The sequence below is a fragment of the Manis pentadactyla genome, chromosome 11 (assembly GCF_030020395.1).
Source record: "Manis pentadactyla isolate mManPen7 chromosome 11, mManPen7.hap1, whole genome shotgun sequence".
Classification (NCBI taxonomy): Eukaryota; Metazoa; Chordata; class Mammalia; order Pholidota; family Manidae; genus Manis; species Manis pentadactyla.
Window position 1 is genome coordinate 110,950,043 of NC_080029.1, and position 25,578 is coordinate 110,975,620.

At 38.5% G+C, this 25,578-nt stretch overlaps 1 protein-coding gene across 1 annotated transcript in view; it reads left to right on the plus strand.

Annotated features, from left to right (window-relative positions):
- The window catches only part of TLN2 (talin 2), a 453,275-nt gene that overhangs the window by 275,237 nt on the left and 152,460 nt on the right, over positions 1-25,578 (plus strand). The window contains exons 9-14 of the mRNA XM_036903054.2: positions 927-990; positions 2,004-2,108; positions 15,158-15,313; positions 20,665-20,766; positions 21,484-21,560; positions 24,575-24,755. Of these exons, the coding sequence (XP_036758949.2) occupies positions 927-990; positions 2,004-2,108; positions 15,158-15,313; positions 20,665-20,766; positions 21,484-21,560; positions 24,575-24,755 (685 nt within the window). The remainder of the gene's footprint in view (positions 1-926; positions 991-2,003; positions 2,109-15,157; positions 15,314-20,664; positions 20,767-21,483; positions 21,561-24,574; positions 24,756-25,578) is intronic.

Here is a 25,578-nt window from a genome sequence, read left to right on the forward strand (position 1 = left end):
TGAATCAGTCTTCCATGAATTTCCAATTCAAATGCAAGATTGCAGGGTCTTTATTGAATCTTTTTTTATTTTGTTTTTATGTATTTTATGCTAACAATCTTGGTTTCTAAAACCATAATTACTCATTTTCTTTATCCTTGTTATATATGACATCCTACTTAAACATAATGTAATAGTCTAATTTTATTGAGTGTATTTCTGTGAATATATAGAAAGGGGAGGGAGGGTGTTTTAAAATAATACTAATATTGAATTACTAATCTATGGTTCGTTTTCTTTTATATGTATTACAAGGGATATATAGTCAAAAGACTGTTTTTCAAAGTTCCTTGAAATCATTTTTCTCCCTATAATTATGCTGTCAGCTTGATATACTATTGTTCATTTGTTTCAGTTTCCTGTAAACTTTTAAGGGTTGTGTTTTTCCCCTTTGTGATTTCATGGGGCTCTAAAGTGAAAACTGTAATACAAGGACTATTCATTCATAGAGGCTTAGTTTCCATCTTTATTCCTTTCTCCCTATTTTTCCCTTCTGGCACTAAAGAGTCATTTTTATTTGTACTAGATTTATCCTTGTACTGTTTTAAAAAATACATATTAACAATAGCAGATGAAAAAGATTTTTCTCTGTTTATCACAAATGGTAGCGTACTATAATACTCCTGTGTCCTCTGCCTTCTCGTTTTATAATATATCCTGGAAATTCTTTATACTTCAACAACGGTAGCTTGACCCTTTTGATTGGACTGGTTTTATATTTGTGCCTGATTGAAGAGCACTGTCGGATGGGATAGTCTGTTATTAATTATACCTTAAAACACCAGGAGAGTTAGCGATTTAACTATGAATTTTTATCAAAGGTCCCTTTTCTCTCCTTCTCATCATAGAACGATAAATGCGTTACTTCTTTTTATTCTCTCTCTCAGTCTAAAGGAATTCCTGCCCAAAGAATACATCAAGCAGAGAGGAGCTGAAAAGAGAATATTTCAGGTATTGGCAATGTACAGAACTTCACTATTCTCCTCACCCTCTGGTGTATTAGTAGAGAGGGGCCTCCACACATGATTTTCATACCCGGTGCATGTACGCTGCTTATATAGTAAATGATTAGTGACTCGAATAAAGAAGCTGACAGTTCTACTTTGGGTGGATTTGTTATCTTAATCTGTACCTTCTTGCTAAAGGTTACTTAGCCCTTCTAGAAAAATGTGCATATTCAAAGGCACTGCCTTGGTAGCATTGAAACAAGGTGACTTGCTATTAAAATGCACTGAGGAAGAAGTTACAAATAGCTTCTTTGTCATGAGATTTTTTCTTTTATAGATTAGAATTTGGTAATTTTGGTGTCTTTTTAAAATCCAGGTTTATTCTTAAAGTCAGAATTGTCTATTTTAGACAACCCCTAAGAAAAACTCTATCATTAACCTTGCCATGAAATAATCATTCTAGTAAATCCAAAATAACAAAGTCTTTGGTGTTGAAATGTAAATACAAGTTGAAACATACATTTTCATGTGTATAATGTATTTTATTCAGTGTTGTTCCCAAGCACTATGATGTATAGGCATTTACATATCCTGCTCTTTGGAGAACTACATGTTTTGGATGAATGTCAGAATGATACCTCTCCTGGGGAAAAATATTTTTCTTAAAAGTGTTGAATCGAAGTTAATCGTGAACCTTTTGGGACATGGAGTCCTTTGAAAGTTGGGTTACAGTTACTGGCTCTGTTCCTGTCATGCTGCACATGCATGATTTCTTGCATATAGTTGTGAAATCTTTAGGGAATTTGGGCTCAGATCCTAGTTATGAAGCATTAGAGCTTCCAGTGTGCTCTGACTCTTGGTCAGAGGGAACACGTCGTGGAGGGGTCTCCAACACAAAGGTCACTTACTGATCTTTCATAGCCCCTATATGCACACTGTGTGTTGTAACTACCTCTATCAAGTTACAGCTGCTGGCAGAGTTGCAATAACGGGTCCTTGCTACTCTCACTTTTGTAGGAGCATAAGAACTGTGGAGAGATGAGTGAAATAGAAGCCAAGGTCAAGTATGTGAAACTTGCCCGGTCGCTCCGGACATATGGTGTGTCCTTTTTCCTGGTGAAGGTGAGTTGGGCAGGGTGGAGAGGGCATTGGCCTCTGCCGTCTCTTCTGTTGAAGTGTTTGCTATTAAGCTTAGTTGGTCCCTAGACCCCTGTCATTGGCAGATGCGGCATCTGGCCCCTGGTGATGAGTTTAGCTGTGAGACATACAAGAAACCTATGGACTGTGAGGCTGGTGAGGGAGCCTCTCTGCTCAAAGGCCCCCAGGCAGCTATGTCTTGGCTAAGTACACTGTCGCTGCTTTAAAGTCACTGGAGGAATATGTTTCCTTTTACTTATTTATACTTTTTCCTGAGAATTTCCCATAAGATTCTCAAGAGTGCCCTAGACTAAGTAAAGCTTGTTGACCACGGCAGACCAAATAGAATTCATGTGGTAAATATGGTACTTAATTTGTATACTTTTAGATGGTCAGGATTTTCTTTGGCCTTCAGATCTTTTTTCATAGAAATTGTTTGCCTTCCTACTAGAAGGAAAGAGCAGGTCTTTGAAATTCAACCTGTGAGCAGGTTGAGGGAAGCCCTTGATGGGTATGTTCTTAAGTTGACTGATAAGGTCTCCAGTTACCTTCCTTCCCCCTTCCTGCATCCTGACCTCACATACTCAACTGTAGTCATTCAACTAAAAGATTTCATCACCTTCAGCTTGTTCTGCTGTGGTTCTGGGCCTTCTGCCTCTTGCCTTTGGCCCTGGAGAAAGCCTCCATCACATGGTGAGGATTCTTGAGTTGCAGAGGGGGGAGTGTTACCAGCTGCTTTTCAGATGCTTCCAGGGACTGAAGTCAGTAGGCCAGAGACAAGGTGGTTTCAGGGGATTTTTTCCCCACAGCTAAAAATAACTGAAAAAGAAAGAGGTTACACTGTCCTCTAGGATGCTTGGGGAAAAAGATGCTTCTCTTGACTCTACTCCTCATTGGAAGGAGCTGCTTCATTTGGGCAGAGGCAGAAATAAAGATGCCATATTGAAGAAAGGCATATGCTTCATACTGATGAGTTACTTTCAACCAAACAGCTTTCAGTTTTATACCAGAAAATGCAGGGCCCTTGCAAATGATGAAAACATAGTTGAATCACATTTTTAAGAAAAATGATTTAGAAGTTGAATCATTCCTATTCAGTATGAGTATTAAACTATCAGTGAATTTTTGAATGGTGCTGATGCCTTTTAAGTTATAATGATTCCATTTCCCAATATTAATATTAACAGTGGTATTTACTAAGTGATTATATGCCAGGTATAGCTTATTCAAATCTACCATCAACCCAGTGGCAGAACTACTACTATAATCTTCTTATAAATGAGAAAAGAGGCCCCAAAAGAACAAATGACTTAGCTGTGGCCACAAAGCTAGTAACTGAAGGTGGTAGGACTTGAATTCAGGTCTCTGACTTCAAAGCCCTTGTTCCTGACCTCTGGGATAGGCTGCCTTAGTCAGAGTAACCCTATTTGAAATGCACTGGCCTGTTTGCAAGATCCTAGCTCCCCTAGCCACCCTCCTGCTGTGAGTAGAAGGTGCGACCTTCTTGTTTCACAAGAAAAAGCTGCTTTTCATTTACTATCCTGAAAGGCAACAGGTGACGGATGAGTTCCAACACCACATAAGGACAAAGACTAAATAAATTTTCCTCATGTCCAGTGATATGGACATCAGTTTTCATGTTTTCTTGTTTTTCTGTTCCTTCATGCATGAAACTCATCTCTTGTATTCTAGTTTTTTGCTGTTAATACCATCAGACTTCACACAGAGTCAGTTCCGGTGATGTTCATGTAAGTCAGTAAATTTAGGAAATACATAGCACACAAAAAACTACATATAATTAGGAAGAGAAATTGAACAGCAAGTTCCCAAGCAAAAGAAATTTGTTCTTCAAAGATAATTTATGGCCTGAGAAAAATCCGACTATGGTTATTTAGTAGGGTAATTAGAGGGGGAGCACATCTCCTGGTTATTGCAAGGTCATAGATTTGCTTGAATGAAAACTTTTTACAAAGTATTTAAGGCAAAATAGGAAAGTACTGGAAAGTTCCTCCCTCCCTCCCTTCTTTCCTTCCTTCTTTTTCAATTTTAAAAAAATTACATCTCTCAGAGAAAAGGCCAGGGTCAAGAAGGCAACACGAATGACTGTAACATACATAGTTATTCAAATTGTGGTTTTCCTTAGTTTTGTTTTTTGTCAGTTTATTAAAAATTATTTTAATAGTCTACTTGACCACAGTTTGCCCTATTACAACAAGTGGCACAAGTGAGAATTCAGGAATAATTCAATATTATGAATTAATGAACCTAGTAAATCAGATCAGTGGGTCAAATAAGATGGGATCATATTCAATGAACTATCTGGAAAAGAAATACGGAAAAAATTCCATTTATAATAGCATCAAAAGAATAAAATACTTAGAAATATCTTAACCAAGGGAGTGAAAGATCTATACACTGAAAGCTTTAAGACACTGATGTAAGAAATTGAAGAAGAAACAAATAAATGAAAAGATTCCCATGTTCATGGATTGGAAGAGTTAACTATTATTAAGATGTCCATACTACCCAAAGATTAAGTACAATACTTATCAAGATTCCAATGGCATTTTTCACAGAAATAGAACAATCCTAAAATTCTTACAGAACCAAAAAAGACACCAAATAGCCAAAGCAGTCTTGAGACATAACCAAGCTGGATCACATTTCCTCATTTCAAATTATATTATAAAGCTTATAATAATCAAAACAGTATGGTACTGGAATAAAAACAGACACAGGAGCAGAATCAAGAGCCTAAAATAAACCCACACATAGATGGTCAACAAATATTGACAAAGGAACCATTAATACTCCGTGGAGAAAGGATAGTCTCTTCAATAAATGATGTTGGGGAAACTGGGCTTTCACATGCAAAACTATGAAACTAGATGCCATCTTACACCACTCAAAAAAATTACCTCCAAATGGATTGAGGACTTAAACATAATATCTAAAACCATAAAACTCCTAGAAGAAAACCTAGGCAGTAAACTCCTTGACATGGGTGTTTGCAATGATTTTTTGCATATGACAAAAGGACAAGCTACAAAAGCAAAAATAAACAAGTGGGAATGCATCAAACAAAAGCTTGTACACATCAGAAGAAACAATCAACAAAAGGAAAAGGCAACCTTCAGAAAGGGAGAAAGCATTTGCAAGCAATTGGTAAGGGGTTAATATACAAAATATATAAGCAATGCTTACAGTCCAATAGCAAAGAAAAAACAAATAATCTAATTTTAAAAATGGGGAAAGGATGTGAGTAGACATTTTCCAAAGAGGGTATTCAAATGACCAACAGATACATGAAAAGATGCTCAAACCACAATGATATGTCACCTCATAGATGTTAAAATGGCTATTATAAAAAAGGAGATAACAGATGCTGGTGAGGATGTAGAGAAAAGGGAACCCTGTGCACTGTTGATAGAAATATAAATTGGTACAGCCATTATGGAAGTAGTGTGGAGTTTCTTCAAAAAGTTCCAAAGAGAACTCTCATATGTCCCACTTGTGGATATATGTATTCGAAGAAAATGAAGTCATGATCTTAAAAGAGATACCTGTACTCCATGTTCAATGTAGCATTATTTATAATAGCCAGCATATAGAAATAATCTGTGTCCAGTGGACAGATGGGTACAGAAAACTAATAGATATATACAATAGAATATTATTTGGCCATAAAAAAGAAGGAATTCCTGCCATTTGTGACAATATGGATGAACCTTAAGGGAGGGCACCATGCTAAGTGAAATAAATCAGAGAAAGACAAATGTGTGATCTTACAAGTGGAATTTTAAAAAGCCAAACTCATAGAAACAGAGTAGATTGGGTGGTTACCAGGGGCTTGGATGGGGTAAATGAGATGTTGTTTAAAGAGTACAAGCTTTCAGTCATAAGATGAATAAGTTTGGGGATATAATGTACAGCATGGTGACTGTAGTTAACAGCAGTGTATAATATACTTGAAAGTTGCTAGGAGGATAGCTTTTGAATGTTCTCTTCATAACAAAAAAAATACTAATTGTGGGTGAAAGATATGTTAACTGTACTGTGGTGATCATTTCTCAATGTACACATGTATCAAATCATCACTTTATACACCTTAACTTATACAATGTTATATGTCAGTTATATCTCCATAAAACAGAAAAAACAAAGATGGCATCATGATCATTTTATATAAAGCCACTAAGGTGTTGATAAAATTTACCTATTTATTCCTTTTAAAAATTGCTTTAAAATGTTGGAATATAAGAATACTTTCTTAAAATGATAGAGTCCTCCAAAACCTGCAAGTATTTGTGCTTAGCAGAGAAGTAAAATGCTACAGATAAATCTATAAAAATTGGGATCAGAACAAGTTAACCTTTAATACTGTTTTGAAAGTTCTGGAAAATGCAATAAAACATTAAAGAAAAAAATTTTAAAGCATAATTTTAGGAGAGGAAGGAACAAAATCATTACTACTTTTTGCTTTGATTGTTTTAACTTTTAAGAAGATACATAGAATCACTTTTGGAAATCATAGATTCACAGGAACTGGTAAAAATAATAGATAAAAATAAAAAAGTGAGATAATAACAAGTGTAAGACTGGGTGTAGAGAAACTGGAGCCATTATACGCTGCTAGTGAGAATGTAAATGTTACATTTCCCTTTGGAAAACAGTCTGGCCATTCCTCAAAGAATTAGAAAAAGGGAACCCTTGTACACTGCAATGCAATTATAAATTGGTGCAGCCACTATGCAATGCAGTATGCAGGTTTCTCAAAAAACTAAGAAATACCATATGATCCAGTACTTCCACTTCTGGAAATTTACCTGAAGAAAACAAAATCATGAATCCACAAAGATAAGTGAACTACTATGTTTATCACAGCATTATTTATAATAGCCAAAATATGGAAACAACCAAAATGTCCATCAATACATGAATGGTTAAAAAGATGTGGTACATATTCACAATGGAATATTATTCAGCAATAAAAAGGAATGGAATCTTGCCATTTGCAACATCAGTGCACCTGGACGATCTTATGCTAAGTGAAATAGGTCAGAGAAAATGAATACTGTATGATTTCACTTATATGTGGAACCAGAAAACAAATGAACAAACAAAACTGAAATAGACTCATAAGCACCAGAGAGTAAACTAGTGGTTACCATAGGAGTAGGAAGTTGGGGGATTGGTAAAACAGATGAAGGGGGGAAAAAAAATAGAAAGTCTGGTGTCTTGATCAGGGTGATGGTTGCAGGAGTGCATACACATGTCAATTCATCAAGCTGTATACTAAGACTTGTGCATTTTATTTTATGTTCCTCAATTAGAAAAAAAAACATGGTCTGTGACCCAGCAATTCTATTCCTGGATATATATGTCCAAGAAAATTCAAAGCATATGTCCTCAGAAAAACTTGTGTGTGGATGTGCATAGCAACACTTAACCAAAAGGTGGAAACAACCCAAATGTCAATCAACTAATGACTGGATGATCAAAATTGTGGTATATCCATACAGTGCAACATTATTTGGCCATAAAAAGGAGAAGTATACTGCTATATGCTACACATGGATGAACTTTGCAAATATGCTAAGTGAAAGAAGCCAGTCACAAAAGACTACACATTGTATAATTCCATTGATATGAAGTGTCCAGAGTAGGCAAATCTATAGAAAGAAAGTAGGTAAATGGGTGCTTATGAGTTGGGTGGGGTGGTGGGGAATGAGGAGATGATAGTTAAGGGTACAGGATTTCTTTTTGTGGTGATAAAAGTGTTTTGAAATTGATTGTGGTGATTATTACACATACCTGTAAATATACCAAAATCTGTTGAATTGTATATTTTAAATTAATGAGTTGTATGGTATGTGAATTATATCTCTATAAAAGTGTTTTAAAAAAATAGAGGCTTCCTGTACCTTCACCCCCCCCAAAGTAACTATAATATCACAGAACTTTCTCAGATTTCATGTTCTATATGTACTCATTTTGTGTGTGTGTTTAGGTCTCTGCAGTTACATTACAAATGTGGATCCATGTAACCACCACCATAGTCAAGATACAGAACTCTATTTCATCACCCAAGGATCCCTTGTGCTACCCTTTTATAGCCTTACACACTTCGTCCCTTCTGCTCCTCCTCACCCATACTCCCTTTCCCCAGTCCATAACCCCTGGCAACCACTCATCTGCTGTCCACCTCAATAATTTTGTTATTTCAAGGATGCTATATAAATGGAATCATGCAATATATAAGCTTTTGAAATTAGTTTTTTTCATATAATATTTCCTTGAGATCCATGCAAGTTGTAATGTGTATCAACAGTCCATCCCTTCTTATTGCTGAATAGTATTCTGTGGTATGGATGTACCACAGTTTGTTTAGCTGTTCTTACCTGAAGGACATTTGGATTGTTTCCAGTTTTTGGCTATTATGTAAAGCTGCTATGAACATTTGTGTACAGGTTTTTCTGTGAATATGTTTATTCCTGTGGGATAACTGCCCAAGAATGCAATTGCTGGACCATACGGCAAGAACATGTGTAGCACCATAACAAACTGCCAAACTGTTTTCTAGAATGACTGTACCATATTACACTCTTATGAGCAACCAACAGGTAATCCAGTTTCTTTCCATCCTCTCCATCATTTGGTCATGGTACCATTTATTTTTTTTTTTTTAATTTTAGCCTGTCTGATGGGTGTTTAATGAGATCCTATTGTGGCTTTAATTTGCATTTTCCTAATGGCTAATGATTTTATATATCTTTTCATGTGTTTGTTTGCCATCTGTATATTCTCTTCAATAAAACGTTCATGTTTTTTGCCAATTTTCTGATTAGACTTTTCTTTCTCCCCCCCCCCTTTTTTTTTTACTATTGAGTTTTGAGAGTTCTTTATATATTCCTCGGTCCAAGTCCTTTGTTAATGTGATTTGCAAATATTTTCTCCTAGTCTATAGCTTAGTTCTTCATCTTTTTTAAAAGGTCTTGCACAGAGCAAACATTTTTAATTTTGATGGATGGGCATTTTATCATTTTTTCTTTTTCTGGACCTTGCTTTAGCTGTTATTCCTGAGAACTCATCTAGCTCTAGGCTCCAGAGATTTTTCTCCTATATTTTTTTCTTAATGTTTTACAATTTTACATTTTACATTTAGGTCTATGATCTGTTTTGAGTTAATTTTGTATAAGATGTGTGGTTTAGGTCAAGGTTCATTTTTGGCCTATGGATATCCAGGTGTCACAGCATTGTTTGTTGGAAAGACTGTCTTTTTTGCCATTGGATTGCTTTTGCATCATTATCAAAATTCATTTGAACACATTCATATGGATCTATTTCAGGGTTCTCTATTCTGTTCTATCGATCTGTGTGTCTGTCCCTCCACTGATATCACCCTATCTTGATCACTTTAGCTATATAACAAGGCTTAACATCAAGTTGAGTGATTCTCTTCACATTTTTCTTCTTTTTCAAAATTGTTTTAGCCATTTTAGGTCCTTTTCCTTTCTGTATATGTACTTTAGAATAAGCTTATCTGTGCTACATAAACTTGCTGGAATTTTAATAGGAAATGCATGAAATTTATAGATCCATTTGGGGAGAATTGGTAACTTTACTATGGTGAGTTTTTCAATCCATGAACGTGGTATTAAATCCTTTTTAATTTCTTTTATCAACATATTTTGTGATTTTCATCATATCCCTGTACATGTTATAACAATATAGAGACTCATTTTAATTTTGACTTATGTTTAATTTCAGTTAATCAGGTAAATTTACAAGACATTTCAACAGCATGAAATAATCTATATGTGTATAAATAGATATAACCACTTAGAATAAATGATAAAAAGAGATCATAAGCGAAATAGTACACACACACACAAATTATATGGGTAAGATAAGTTTTTAAAAGGCATAAATAACAGATTTTTCTAGACCCCCCTCCTCCAACCTGAACAAACCATTAAGTCCTGAAGGAAGTTCATTGGCATAATTTAGGAAGTAAGTTAAAAGTGAGTGATTCTAACATCTCATTCACTGTTTCTGTAGGCTATTAGAAATTTAATTAAATAACTCAATGAAATTATAGTTTATGAAACATTTAAATATTGCTATTGAGTCCAATAATTCCAAATGGCCTTGAGATTAGTCACACATAGGTCTTCTGGGAGAACTATTTTGAAAAGTTTGTAGGTGCTTCTATCATATTCTACATCTGTGCACACTTTGTCCTAATATTCAGAGATTATACTTTGTTGTTACAATAGGAAGTGCTTGGCATTGGAGTCAAGATTGGCCTAGAATCCAGGATGGTAATAGACACTTATGTGAGAAATAGCAGAAACTCATAAGACTTTGAAAGGCATTCATATCCTCTCTAAACTTCAGTTTTTTCATCTGAAAAGTGGGAGTGATATTTCCTTATGGAGCTCTAGTGAAGATTAGGTAAGCTAATGTATATAAACAAATACAGTGCCTGGAATGTAAAGATACTTGATAAATTTTAGGTTACCCTAGCCCCATTAACCCTCCTGCATCTCCCCTAATCCCTGGCCCCTGAGTCTTCCAACTTTCAATTGGCTTTTTGCATTCATGATGTAAACCAAGTGTGGGCAGACTTATTCAGTAAAGGACCAGATAGCCAGTATCTCAGGCTTTGCTTTCCATATATTTGTGTCATCTTCCACTTCTTTCATCAATGTCTTACAGTTTTCAGAGTACAGATCATTCACTCCCTTGGTTAAATTTATTCCTAGGTATTTTATTCATTTTGATGCAATTGTAAATGGGATTGTTTTCTTTGGTTTCTGCTAGTTCATTATGAGTATGTAGAAATACAACAAGTTTTCTTTGGTTTCTGCTAGTTCATTATGAGTATGTAGAAATACAACAAACAGGTTTCTGTGTACTGATTCTGTATCATACTTAATTTTTACATTTCATGAAGATTCTTTTGATTTTTTTTTAAACCATTTAAAAATGGAAAATTCACTCTTAGCCCTTGGGTCATTTTTTTAAAAAGGCAAAAAGCTGGATTTAGCATTAGTGTAGGTATGAACCCAATATAGAGAATGACTGTAAGCTATATAGTGAGTCTACAGGGAACAACTTCATGTGGCAGTGCTCTCAGTGGCTAAGAATACATGCTTTGAAAAGAAAGACCTGAGTCTGGAATCCAGCTTTGCCACTTAATTTGACCTTAGATATGTTACATTACTTTCCATCTCAGCTTCAGTTTGCTCACCTATAAAGCTGAATTTTTATGAAGTTCATATAATATAGAAAAGGGGACTGTTGCATACAAGGTCTCAATGGGAGCTGTAGATGTCAGTAGGCTTCCTCTTTCATTGACTTCCTTTGCATTTTATCTTGATGTTGCTAATCAAAACCCCATAAGCAATAGTAGGGCATTTCCCACGACCTGCAAAGGATCTTGTTTCATTCGAGAAAATTCTTCGGTAAATCTCATTTATAAATTTTCCTTTAACTTTCCCTGCAGCCACAATCAGAGTCTTGAGCTGACCTTTATCTCCCCTGAACTATAAAAGCACTCAGAGTGCATTTGGAGCATCTCAGAATCATGAGTTAAGTCTAAAAGGACTGCCAGTCTTTTTTAGAGAGAGAAATGGCTAATAAAGAGGGTCTTTAACCATTTTGCTTTTGAGCAGTCATCCCTTTTCGCCATGCCCCTAAAAGAAGTTATGTGTACTGATGACACAGCAAAGCACACAAGCCAAGCGCTTTGGCACCAAGCCAGTGACCACTCTGGTGAGCCTGGCTGGACCATGGGCTAAGGCCACATTGAAGTCGGGGGCCTAGAGCCAAAGCATGCCAAAAAATTAGCTCATATGCATCCTTCAACCCAATTCTGAATCCAATGCAGGTGATGTACAAGTCAGCTGATCTCTACACCTGGGAGCCTGAAGAAAAGCAGGCTTGATCACAGCTAGCCTCCATGGCTGAACCCACAGTAATGGTTGAGATAGGCTTGAAAGGAGGGGAGTCAGGCTTATTAATGTGTCCTGCCTCTCCTTGGTAGAATGCACACATTTTCCCACCTCTAAGATTTGCAAGCTGGAAACATCGTCAAAACAAAACCAACCTAATGAGGACTACCTCGAGAAATATATATGTAACTGGCAAAATCACAGCTATAGTCTCTGTGTGTCTATGCATGAGAGACCAGCCTTCACTGGAGCCTGCCAAGCCCACTTTCTTCTGGAGGTAAAGAACACTGGTCTCTGTAGTTGAAGATTGGAAAGGAGAGATGTGGGGTGGACTGAGATGGAGGAAGAGGAGGCTTATCACCTTATTACACTAGGACCCTCTCCTAGCACACGGGCTCTGCCACTGAGGGTCTTTAGGGGGAAGACCCTACTTTGCCAGCACTGAGCTTGAGCCTTTGACCAGATTAATTTTCTCTGACTGCTCTGTATTTTATGGGTAGGTGCTGAAATAATTTTATCCCCAGTGGTGTTCTGTGCTGCATTCAGAAATGCATTCCGCATTCTCTGAGTTGCTTATGTCCCCTTCTCCCAAGTTATGGTCTGATGGAGTGCCCTCTGTATGTTGTTTGCTTGTTCACTGAGACTTCTCACCAAGGCCAGAGTGATCTCAACAAGAATCCGGGCAATCTGTCACAATTCTGTGTTCCCTCTCCCCAAAACCCCTCACTGGGGAGGTGCAGATGGGAAGGATGAAGGTTGCAGCTGCAAACCATATGTTACTTCTGGTCCCAGCAGCGGGGCTGGTGCCAACCCTGTTGGCTAAACTAGCTGCCTCGAGCCTCACCACCTAAATCTCTGTGTGACTCCTGAAGCCAAATTAGGCTAACTGGCATCATCCACCCTGTACTGATGTCTCTCTTTGTGGAGCTGGCCTCTTTTTACAAAAAAAGTCTCTGTGCAGTGTTTGTTTTTATTTTTAAAGGACTGGGAGGTCCTTACAGTGCGATATTCTCTTGTCACACACACACCCGGATTCCTGATGCCCTTATCACCTCCTCCTGGGAGGAAGTTGGAGGTGTGCTGTGACCTTCACTCTGATGGTTTATGAACTGCCCCCTGGAGGCCGGGATGGGGATTTCTGTCTTCTCTCTAATTGCTGCCACCAGAAGACAGTACACTGATAGTGATAGTCTGCTTTTGAAGTCAGAGATGTGTTTGAGCTCAAATTTGTGTTCAAATCATGACTTTACCACTCACTACTGCTGGCCTTGGGTGAGTTACTGGTCCCTTCACTTGCAAAATGGAGATGATGATAATGGTGATGATGTTAATTGAAAATGTTGATGTGAGGGATTCTCTGAAAATGAATGGAAAAAATTTAGCAGGTGTTCAGCAATCTTCTGCCCTGTTTCAAACGCCTGCCCCCTTCTATACACAGCTATGTATACATACTGTGTGTTGATTTGTATATCTGAGAATAGGCATTGCTAGGTTTTAGCAAATATTATTTGAAAATTTTTTTCCTGACAAAAATAGAAATAAATGTATTAAGTGAAATTTAGCGACTAACAAAAAGCATAAGAATATAATCACTTGAGGTGAGCTATTTTTTAAATTTTAAATTTTTATGAAAAGGTATTTTTGAAATTTTATTTCATGTAGTATGCCCTATAAACTGTTACATTTTTATTTTATGTGAAATATATTGCCATCAATCTGTTTTCCTATTACAGGATCTTTAATAGTTCATTTGAATATACCATATTCATGAAATCTCCAGTTGTTGGAATTTTGGATCATTTCTAGTTTTTTGCTGTGATAAACTCTAGTTGGGCCTTCTTGCATCATAATCTTTACACACATGTATAACTTCTTTTTTGAATAAGCTTCTAAAAACAAGCTGTGTCAAAAGAAGGAACATTATTGTAGCTTAGAATCAATATTGATACACTTTCTTCATAAAGACTTTGCCATTTTAAACTCCTATTAATAGTGGGCCCCCCTTCACAACTGCTTTAATTCTTGAGTATTAATTTTTTTTTAACCTGCCATTTTATGTAAGTGAACATTTAACTGCTTATTGTTTGGTTTATTATTTTAAACACATTTTCTGTTCATGCTCTTTGCCAGTTATTTTTGCTGATTCATGGTAACCATTCACATATACAGTATATAAGCTCTTCTACTGTAGTAATTGTTATAAATATTTATTCTCCAGTTGGTTGCTTTTAATCTTGTTTCTGGTGAGGTTTCTTTTTCTCCAACTTCTCTCTTAGATGTATCAAAGTCTAAATATTTTGTAGTTAAAGTTATTAATGTTTTCTTGTATTGCTTTCTTATTTTGATGTTTGTGCTAAAAACTCACTTGCCACCCAAGAGTCACAAAAATACCCACCTATATGTTCTTCCTAAATTATTAATCTCTTGAATTTTTTTTCACATGAGTGTGGGGTAGGGATCCATTATTTTCAAAGGATGATTACTATTTCTTTAAAAAATTGTCAAAACTTATAACAAAATTTTTTAAAAAGAGTTTTAAAATAGTCAGTAGTAGATACACATGCAAAATACCAAAACAAAGAATCCTAATGGAAAATATATCTCAGATATTTTTAAAAGATCTGTGTCTCTTTGTAATGAGAAAACTTTTCTTTGGCCAACTTTTAGTTAAATAGCTAAAGTGCCATATTAAAATTCCACATTAACCCTCTTTTGTCACTCACTGAGTTGGCTACTAGAAAATTTACCTGGGCTTCTATTTCTCTGGATGTCTTCCCAATTCTATCCCTTCTTTCTGTCAGCAATTTCTGTTTCAGGGGCAACCTGCACGTCTTTGCAGGAAGCATACCTTTGTATATCCTTGCAGTCTTCTGAAGTTTCTGTTTTAGTTTCCATTCCTTTAATTTATTGAGTCATTCACCTTGTCTCAAAACCCTGGTTTCCCAGTAGCCCTGCCTGTTTCACAGTTGTGTCTGTAGGGTGACCCCAGGTAAAACATTGCAACATCACTGGTTACTTGGCAAAATCAGGTATATTCAGAGGAAAAACACCAACTCTCGGTATCTCCTGTTTCAGGAAAAGATGAAAGGCAAGAACAAACTGGTGCCTCGCCTGCTGGGGATCACCAAGGACTCAGTGATGCGCGTGGATGAGAAGACCAAGGAAGTGCTGCAGGAGTGGCCGCTCACCACGGTCAAGCGCTGGGCAGCCTCCCCCAAGAGCTTCACCCTGGTAGGGGCTGGCAGCGGGCAGCCAGAGGGCCAACATGGCCTTGGGTGACATCAGGAGAGAGAATTCAAACAACTGGGTTTCCCTGGCTTTAGAGAGTAGTGTGGAGAGGGACAAATGGAGGGAGTCCTTGGAGATGGGGACTGGTCCAGAAGAGACATGTCAGTAAGCCCGGTCTCCTTGGCCACTTCCTCTCTGGTGCTCTAAGCCTTTCTCACTTCCTTCACTAGATAGAGCCATTTACAGGGTGGTTCTCAGTCTTCTATGTTCCTATGCCATCCCTAACATGCCCTAAAAGGAAACTTTCTATTGCTCTGAGGCTCATAAAAAGACTCCCTCTTTTATCTCTGGTTGTTTTAGAAGTTCCTGAAAATTAGGACATTTTGCTGAGGGGTGTTTTCCCAGCCTGCCTAGAACAAGAGCACGCCGTGTAGTGGAAACGGCATAGATTTTGGGCTAGTAGTGGGAACCAGCTCATCATTTCCCAGCTCTATGCCCTAGCTCACGTTACCTCTCCTCTCTGAGCTTTAGTGTCATCAGCTGTAAAACTGGGATGGTAATACTTATTTCATGAGATGAAGATGATAAAACCCTCAGTGTGAAATACATGGAAAGTAGAGAGAATGTGTTTGTTGCTGGATCACTGAATTTCTCCTTCCCAAACTCAGTGTTTGCTCTTAGCAGAGAGTAAATGTGTAGCCTTAAGTATAGCCACACCGACATATGAGAATCGATAGGGCAGTTATTTACTTATGAGTTCAATAAGAGAAACCAAAAAGCATTGAAATCTGTCAATTTCTTCAGAACTCCTGAAATGCATTATTCTTCGCTCTAGTGAACACTTGAAAGACCAGCTTGCAGATACCTAGGTAAGATCTCCTAATGGGTGTCAGAATAAAAGATTTAAGGAAGAGGCCTTGGAGGGATTAATTATCTAATTTGATCATTGATGGATAGACTCTTGCCAGTTGGAAGGAATCATCAGAAAACATACCTCCTTTCCCTGTTATAACAGCTATACTTGCATGGCCCTTAAAAATGTGTGTTCATGCTTAGAGAATTATGCCCTCATCTTCCACTGTAAGAAGCTGTGGATAATTTGTTAAAGAGAAAAATAAAAAAAATTAAATATAAACGTGTTATTAAGAAATGCTGAAAGGAACTGAAAAGTGTTGAGTTGCTTTTGGGGGTTGGGAGAGATGGAAAATGAAGGTGGAAATGGGTAGGGCAGGTTAACATCTGTTTTGTTACTATTTGTAATGCTATTGGTCTTTTTAAACTAGGTCCAAAGTACTGTTCTGTGGAAAACAAAAAACTGTTTTAAAAGTAAATAGCTAAGAATCACAGTAACTACCTCAAGCAAAAGAAAGAATGGATGTCAGTGTTATTCTCTTTTTTATTAAAACTTGTAACATTTGTAACTCCAGGGGGAAAAAATCCCAGGGCAAAATACCTTTGAAACTGAAATCAGTCAAAGGGACAAATAAAGTTTATGAAACCCACTTATTTCTTACAAGCAGTCCACTTCCGCTCTCCTGTGTCTCTGGCGACCTGGCTGCCAAAGAAGCAGCCCCCACCCAACCTCTCCGGTCCAGATAGGCCCTCACTTGCCCTTGTAATTACCTGTTCATATGGAGATGGACTACTCCTGTCCACCCCCTGGGACACCCATTGTATGGAGATACACTAAAACCAGGCGAGAGATTCTGGAAATACTGCAATTTTACCCACGCACATAGTATTTCTTTCCCTTTCTACTCCTAGCCTTAATTTAATTTCCAAGAGTTTGAGATGTTCCTGTTGTCTTTCTGTTACTGATTTTTAGTTTGATTGTATTATGGTCATAGAACATGCTCTGTGTGATTTCAATTCTTAGAATTTTAAGGTTTATATCGCAGGATATGATCATTCTTAGAGAATGCTCCATGAGTGCTCGAAAAGACTGTGTATTCTGCTGTTGGGTGAAGTGTTCTGTGAATGCCAGTTAGATCCTGTTAATTGATGGTGGTGTTCCAGTCTTCTATATCCTTGTTAATTTTCTGTCTAGTAATTCTGTCAATTTCTGAGAGTGAAGTTCCCAACAATTGTGGATTTTTCTGTTTCTCATTTCATCTCTACCAGTTTTTGCTTCAAGTATTTTGAAGTTCTGTTGTTTGTGCTTATATGTTTAAGATTCCTCTGTTGTCTTCATGGAGAGATTGTTTTATCATTATGTTCTTTTATTCATAGTAAATTCATTTGAGGTCTGAAATCTGCTTAATCTTATATCAATATGGCCACCCATGCTTTAAAAAAAAAATTAAATTTGCATGATACCTTTTTCATCCTTTTACTTCCAACATACCTATATTTGAAATTAGTTTCCTGAAGAGCATAGAGTTGGATTGTGCTTTTTAAAAATTCACTGTCAATCTCTTAATTGGCACAGTTAGATCATTTATATTTTAAGCTAATTATTGATATGTATATATACACATGTATGTATATATGAGAGAGGCACCATGGGCATAGACAGTAGGGTGAGGGCTTCCAGGAAAAACAAAGCAAGATAATCCATTGCGGGATTTGCTTTGACCTGCTGGGGGTCCAGCTTGTTTTTCTGACTTTACCCAGGTGCTGCCTTTCTTCCTTCAGCCCTAAATAAATGATTTGCAACCTGGGCAATATAGCAAGCAAGCCCAAAACAACATAGTAAAAACAGGAAGAATGCCATCTTGAAAATTAGATTGCATTTTAAAAACCCAGTTTGTTAAAAAGTAACAGTCTTAACATACTCTTTAACAAACAGACAATAACTCACCCCACCTTGGGAGCAAAGCAGGCAGCCTTGAGTGATATGCTCCCAGACCAGGAAGCTGCTATCCTGGGAGGAAATCAGAGCAGTAAAATTCTTGTAAATAACCAGGAAGACTAATAAGAAACTTAATGTCTCTTCAAAGATAAACATTTTGGGACCACTTAGCAGGTGTACATCCCTAGCCGTTTGTCTCTCAACTGCCTATAAAACCGCTTGGACAATGTACCACCCAGGGGACTTTCTTATGCCCTTCTGGCATGAGCCAGGAGCTCTGTCCTCTCACTTTATCTCTAAATAAAAGCCTCCGCTTTGCTCTTGTACCTTGAGTGTTTATGAAGTTCATTCTTCGAGTCCGTAAACAAGAGCTCTGGCATCATATATACATATCATGTGTATAAAAATATATATGTATTTTTTTCTATTTACCCTCTTTCTTGCCTTCCTTTGGGTTACTTGAATATTTTTTAGAGTTCTATATTTATTTGTTTATAACATTTTTGAGCATATCTCTTTCTATAGTGTTCTTGGTGATTGTTCTAGATTTTACCATATACATAAGAAATTATGACCTAGTGGTGTCAATGTTTTACCATTTCAAGTAAGGTGTAGAAACTTCTATTTAGTCCTCTTTAAACTCTTCACTTTTTTAAATATAATTATGGAAATAAATATTTCTTCTATATACTTTGAACACCATGTGACATGGTTTTATAACTTTTGCTTCAACCATAAAATATGATTTAAAAAAATTCATGAGGTAAAGGATAGTCTGTTACATATCCCATTGATATTTTCTTTTTCAAGTTCCTGGCCTTCTCCTGTTACCATTTTCTTTGTGTTTGGAAAATTTCCTTTAGGCATTCCTTAAAAGTAGGTAGGTCTGCTAATACCAGATACTCTTCGTTTTACTTCTGAGAATGTTCTTATTTCTCCTTCATTCATGAAGGATAATTTTGCCAGATAAAGGGTTTGAGATTGACAGTTCTTTCTTTTAGCACCTGAAAAATGTGCCACTTCTTTCTGGCCTCCATGGTTTCAGATTAGAAATTTTCTGTCATTCAAGTTGGTGGTCATTTATAGATAATATGTTACTTTTCTCTGGCTGGTTTTATGACTTTTGTCTCTAGTTTTCAAAAATTCTTGGTGTAGATTTCTTAGTATTTTTTATGTTTGGGGTTTGCTCAGCTTCTTAAATTTGTAGGTGTGTGTCTTTAATTTGGGGGTGCTTTCAGCCATTATTTCTTTGAATCCTTTTTTTTTGTCCCACACTCCTCTCCTCTCACTGTGGGTTAGTGATGTGAATGTTACACTTTTTGTTACTGCCCCAAAGACCCTGAAGCCCTGTTTGCTTTTTCATGTTTAGTCCATTCTCTCTGTACTGTTCAGATTGACCAAATACTATTAATCTGTTTTCAAGTTTATTGAGCCTATCCTCTGTCATCTCCACACTAGTTTGTCCTATGAGTTTATTTCGTTATTGCATTTTTCAGTTCCATGATTTCCATTTAGTTCTTTTTCCTGACTTACATTACTTTGTCGACATTTCCTTTTTCTTTTGTTTGAGGAGAATTTGTTAACTGATCATTGCAACTTTTTATGGTGGCTGCTTTAAAGTCCTTAACAAATAATTCCAACATCTGATTCATATCAGTAATGACTTCAGTGATTACCTTTTTTATTCATATGGTGGTTGTCTCAGTTCTTGATATGAGTAGTGATGTTTTTACTCTATCTCAACATTTTGGTTATTAAGTTAGGAGATTCTTGACCTTATTTAAATCTTTTATTTCAGCAGATAGACACCTTGTTTAGATTTAGTGTGTAGTGTTCTGGCCTACTTTTGTGGGCTTTGGTTGCAATGACAGCTCATTCTCTGAGCCCTTGCAGAGCTGTTCTGGACTGCTTTGTTTTTTTGACACTGTCCTGAGGGAAGAAGGTACTTACTTTCCTGGACCACCTGCTATTGCTGGGTGACTGACCAATCATGTTGGGGGAGGCAGAAGCCACTAGACCTGTGTCTCCTTATACCACATATAAGAGCAGGGAGCATAGGGCTTCACTGTGGCCTCAGCTATTAAAGGCTAAGACCACCTACCTGCTTGGGTTGTAGAGCAGGAGCTGGAATGCAGCTACCAGTGAACAGCAGCCCAGGTTGTGAAGCTGGGTTAGTTAGAGATTTATTTAGATCTCTGTTAGGCTTCCCCTCTCTTGGTCCTTTGGTGATCAGGAGCAGGTTCTCAGGGCCTGCCTATTAGAGGCTCTAAGTTTCAATCCTCTCCAGCACCCGACTTGGAGGTAATAGGATATAAAAGAAAACCCAAGAACTCGCCAGATTGTGGTTCTTCAGGTCCTCCTCAGGCCCTAGCCAGGCCACCTTTCAGAGTTCTTTTACCATTATTTGTTGAACAAATTTTAGGGTGTTCAGTTGTATTTGGAGTGGAGGAACGGGAAAAATGAGTCTCTGCATCTTGGTCCAGAACTGGGCCTCCTCACCTTTATAACTGCTGATATATCTAATCCAGTTATATTCTAATGCTGGTTTGTTTGTTTTATCCAGGATTTTGGGGAATATCAGGAAAGCTACTATTCAGTACAAACCACTGAGGGAGAGCAAATATCCCAGCTGATTGCAGGCTACATTGACATCATCCTCAAAAAGGTATTTCATACTGAAGCACATTGGAAAAGCAAGGCTTCTTTACTAAAAGACTCATTTTACATGCTGTAGCTACCTGAAAAAACCCTTTGTGAAGTCCTTGATTCACTAATTTCATCTTTGAGGTTACGATGGCTTGAGTGTTTGGTCTTTGACCTTAAGAACCTACAAGAACTTCCAATTTTGCTGCAACTCAAATTTGTATAACTGACAGCTGGGTGATGAGCAGTAGTGTATCACTTGTCTAATGAATGAGCCTAGCCTACCCCTTAACATATCCTTCTCTAGGTATACTATGCTTTCCAGCCTCCTTAGAAACACAGACTGAAAGTCTGAAAGTATTCTTTGAGTTTTTCATATGTTTCCTTTTAAACTAAATTGAATGAAGTTATATGCCATAGCGGTATACAGACAGCTTTCCAAAGCCTTCAAGATATAGCCTGCTGAAATAGCCAAGTTCAGCTACAATATTAAATCTGTGTCTTGATTTTTACTATATAAAATTGTGCAGTAATAAACACAGAAGACATTGTATATCTCTGTATAGTAAATAATGGTTCTTTTATTATTATTACTTTTGTTCACCCGTCACTTATTCCCATACAAGGAATTTTGGGTGAACTTCAATATTTATGCTTGTGGGACTCCTTTTAAAAGGTCTCTAAAAAGGTTCTTGTGTCAGGACCTGCTGACTTTCATTTCTGTCTTGTTTTACCTCAGAAACAAAGTAAAGACAGATTTGGATTAGAGGGCGATGAGGAGTCAACTATGTTAGAAGAGTCCGTTTCCCCAAAAAAGTAAGTATTATTAGAGTATTATTCAGCCATAAGAAGAAAAAAATCCTACCATTTGCAACAACATGGATGGAGCTAGAGGGTATTATGCTCAGTGAAATAAGCCAGGTGGAGAGAGACAAGTACCAAATGATTTCACTCATCTGTGGAGCATAAGAACAAAGCAAAAACTGAAGGAACAAAACAGCAGCAGACTCACAGAACCCAAGAATGGACTAACAGTTACCAAGAGGAAAGGGACTGGGGAGAGTGGGTGGGAAGGGAGAGATAAAGGGAATAAGGGGCATTATGATTAGCACACATAATGTAGCGGGGGGCACGGGGAAGGCAGTATATAGCACAGAGAACATAAGTAGTGATTCTGTAGCATCTTACTACACTGATGGACAGTGACTGTAATGGGGCGTATGGTGGGAACTTGATAATGGGGGGAATCTAATAACCACAATGTTGCTCATGTAATTGTATATTAATGATACCAAAATAAAAAGAAATAAAGAAATAAAAATAAGCCTGTTATAGCTACAGGATTGTAACTTTTGGAAAAAAAAAAAAGTATTGTTAAGAGTGCTGAAGAACTTCCTTCCCCTTAGATGGGCAGGTTTCTTGTGTCCTCTCTGGGGCCTGCTGCCCTGAAGTCCGTCATGTGAAGGAGATGATAATCGACGATACAGATGAGCAGCCGAAGTATGGTGCCCAAACATCATCATCAGAGTTGAGGGTGTCTTGTGAGCAGGTGGGAGGGGTTGGGATTTAAGAGAGCAACTGAACAAAATGTGCTTAACTCCATCTTTAGACACAGTGAGCATTCATGAGTCCTGTTCTGAATTTCTGATTTAAATCTCTAAAATTGTATCATTTTCATCAAAGGCCGGAAAGTGAGCTTCTGTTTAATTTCATACCTTTTCAGGGAAGGGTCCGGCCAGTGGAGGGGTTGCTGTTAATGGAGCACTTGCTACATGCCATGCTTGATACATGTGTCATGAGGCGGCTGAGGGAGGTGGTTAGGAACACGGGCCCTGGATGGAGCCAGAGTGACTGGGTTCAGTCTGGGATCTGTTTTTCAATGTGTGGCCTTGGGGACATTGAAAACTTTCTCTGTCCCCCTTCATCTCATCTATGAAATGAGAATAAGGATAGGACTACTTTCTAAGTTTTATTTTGATGATTGGTTTATTTGATGTCTGGTGTGTAAATGCTTGCTATGGGCTCCATCATCATTTTCATTCAGAACAGTCTCAGTTTAGCCCCATTTTATACATGAGGCAACTGAGACTTACTAAAATTAACATCTAATAAGTATAACTTGTTGGGAAATAGTTCAATGTAAAATGTAGTCTGTGTTAAACAGAGCATTGTAATAACAAGTTTTCTTGTCTACACTTTATGTGTGTGACCAACATGCTGAGTTATTGAATCCCAGCCACCACCCCCTATGCAGGAGGTGGACCCGATACTATCATTCCCAGCTCGTGGATGAGGAAACAAGAGCACATGAAAGGTAGTTGAGGTGCACACAGACGGCAGAGCCCGGAGTCGGATGCAGATCTTGCGAGGTCTCCCACAGTTCGCTGCCAGCAAATTGTAGCAGCTGCCCGCACACTGAACTTGCTGACTCACAGTAATTGTTACGCTAACATTTCCACTCTGTACCAGTTTCTCCCAATTTGCTTCCTAATCACCTTGAAGGTGCTTTTCCATTTGTCCCCTACTGTCACACACTCAAGTTGGAACCAAAGTTAATGTGATATGATTCAAGTACTTGAAGCCCTCTGGCAAAACACCTAAAATCTTTGGAATTATTAATGACCATTAGATGGAAATTAGTAAGCTAGTGCTTCCTGGCAGGGGGAGCTGTTCCCCTCAGAGGACTCCCCTGCGCTTGTACTTTGCCTAAAAGCAGCGAAGTGTGTCAGCCCAGAACGCTGGGACCCTCCCCTGCCTGGGGCCACTGCAGCCCCTTCCCACTGCCTCAGGCATCCCCGAGGATCTGAGCAATGTGAGCAGAAGAGTGGTCCAGACAGGTCTCTGTCCCAAGACCTTTCACGTCTCCGCACATGGGACATGGGCTGAGATCTCAGAGTGCAGCTGCCTTCCTGCTGGAGTCCCCCTGTCCACCCCCCTCAGATCACTCCCCTCACAGACATGAATGTTTCCCCATGGTGGCCTGGTGCTTGGTATCCTAGCGTGGTTCCTGAGCTTTGCCCCGGGCAATAGCGAGGTATCTGTCACGGCTGGTCAGAGGCCCCTGTCCCTTCGGTCAGCTACTCACCAAACCTGCCCCCTCCCACACATGCACTGACTCCCCTAGACTCTCCCTGGGGGTCTCTTCACTGGGCTACTGAGGCAGATAGACATCCTATGACTTCTCACCTTCATGTGCTCGAAGTCCTTTGTAATCACCTTTCATTCTAAGAAAATATCAAGAAGTAAAAAATTGATCATTGATTTTACTGGATGCCCTACGAGTCTTCCAGACTTTAGTTGAAATATCTGTCACATCATCAAGCCTCCAAAGGTATTTAAACATCCTCTGGTCAGTGGCCTTGGAATCGGGGGAGGGGAGCTGAGCTGTGGAAGATTTCCTTTAAATTCATTTCCACACTTCTCCCTTAAAGCTAAGGATAAACACCTAGAAAAGCACCTGGTAGGCAGTAGATACTTGTTGAATTAATGCTCTTTCAGGTAGGATCTACCAAATAATAGATCAATGTACCTAGAACTTTCACTTACACCTGGAAAATCGTTGTTATGGGAATACCTGTTTTAAGAGCAACTGATTATGTAATACCATAAGCTTACTAAATAAATTGGGAATGGTTATTTATATTACTAAGTATGAAAAGATTCATCTCAGGTTTCTTCTGCTTGAGCATTTTCATGCTTTTTCCATTTACAATTTTGTGTATGCCTCTTTTAAATAGGCCTCCATAGCATAAAGCAGCAAACACTGGTGAGATCTGTGGTCTTATCACTGCCTTTCTCTGCTCAGTGACCAAACTGCCTGTCCCCTGCAGGTCCACCATCTTGCAGCAGCAGTTCAATCGGACGGGGAAGGTAGAGCATGGCTCAGTGGCTCTTCCAGCCGTGATGCGCTCTGGCTCCAGCGGGCCCGAGACCTTCAACGTTGGCAGCATGCCCTCGCCGCAGCAGCAGGTCATGGTTGGACAGATGCACCGAGGCCACATGCCCCCACTGGTGAGGCTTCCCAGGCACTGGTGCACCAGTAAGCCACCTCTGGTGTGCAGGGAGGGCCACCAGACATGGTGATAGGTTGTGTGTGTCATCCACACTCGGGCTAGCCATCTGAATCATGGCTCCTCAGCTGCGCAGTCCCCAGTGCTTTCTTTTAATTGGGCCCCTCTGGTAACTCGCTGTCTAGGAGCATAGGTGTCCTTTGGGTCTGGAAGAGAAACAGTGGCCTGTCCACATTACAGGCGATATAGAGTTAGAACCCTGCTTCTCTGTGTTAAGCAGCATCAGGCTGCTAATAACCTAGATACCCTCGGAGAGTCTTAGAAATAGACCAGGCCTGTAGTGATCCACACTTTCCCCACGTGGATCTTTGGTTCCCTGCACTGTGCTGGTCTGCCTGCTGAGGGCCTCTCTTGGGCCTCCAGGAATTCTGTGCTACTGGGCAAGAAGTTTTAATAAGCTGAAGAGCCTGAAGGCTCAGAAGCGATTTGCCTCTGAAGAAGCATGTTGACTTTAGGTTTGGGTGGAATCCTTTATTTATCAAGAAGAGTTCTGGTGTGACACACGTGTTTCCTATAAATGAGACTTCTGTCCTTGGTACTCAAGGACTAGATCCCTTAGCTCCTCTGCAAAGACTTTCTGAACCTTCTTGTCAGCTAATTAAGCTCTCCGCACTCTTCTGAGAGTAATCCCTCTACTGCAAACACCCATATTTAGTATTCTATTAATGCAGTTATCTATTTCCAGCCCCCAGTTGGAAATGGGAGGTGGTTTAGGCAGTTGTTGAGACATACCCTGGGCCACTTTGTCCTGAGCCCAGAGTTTA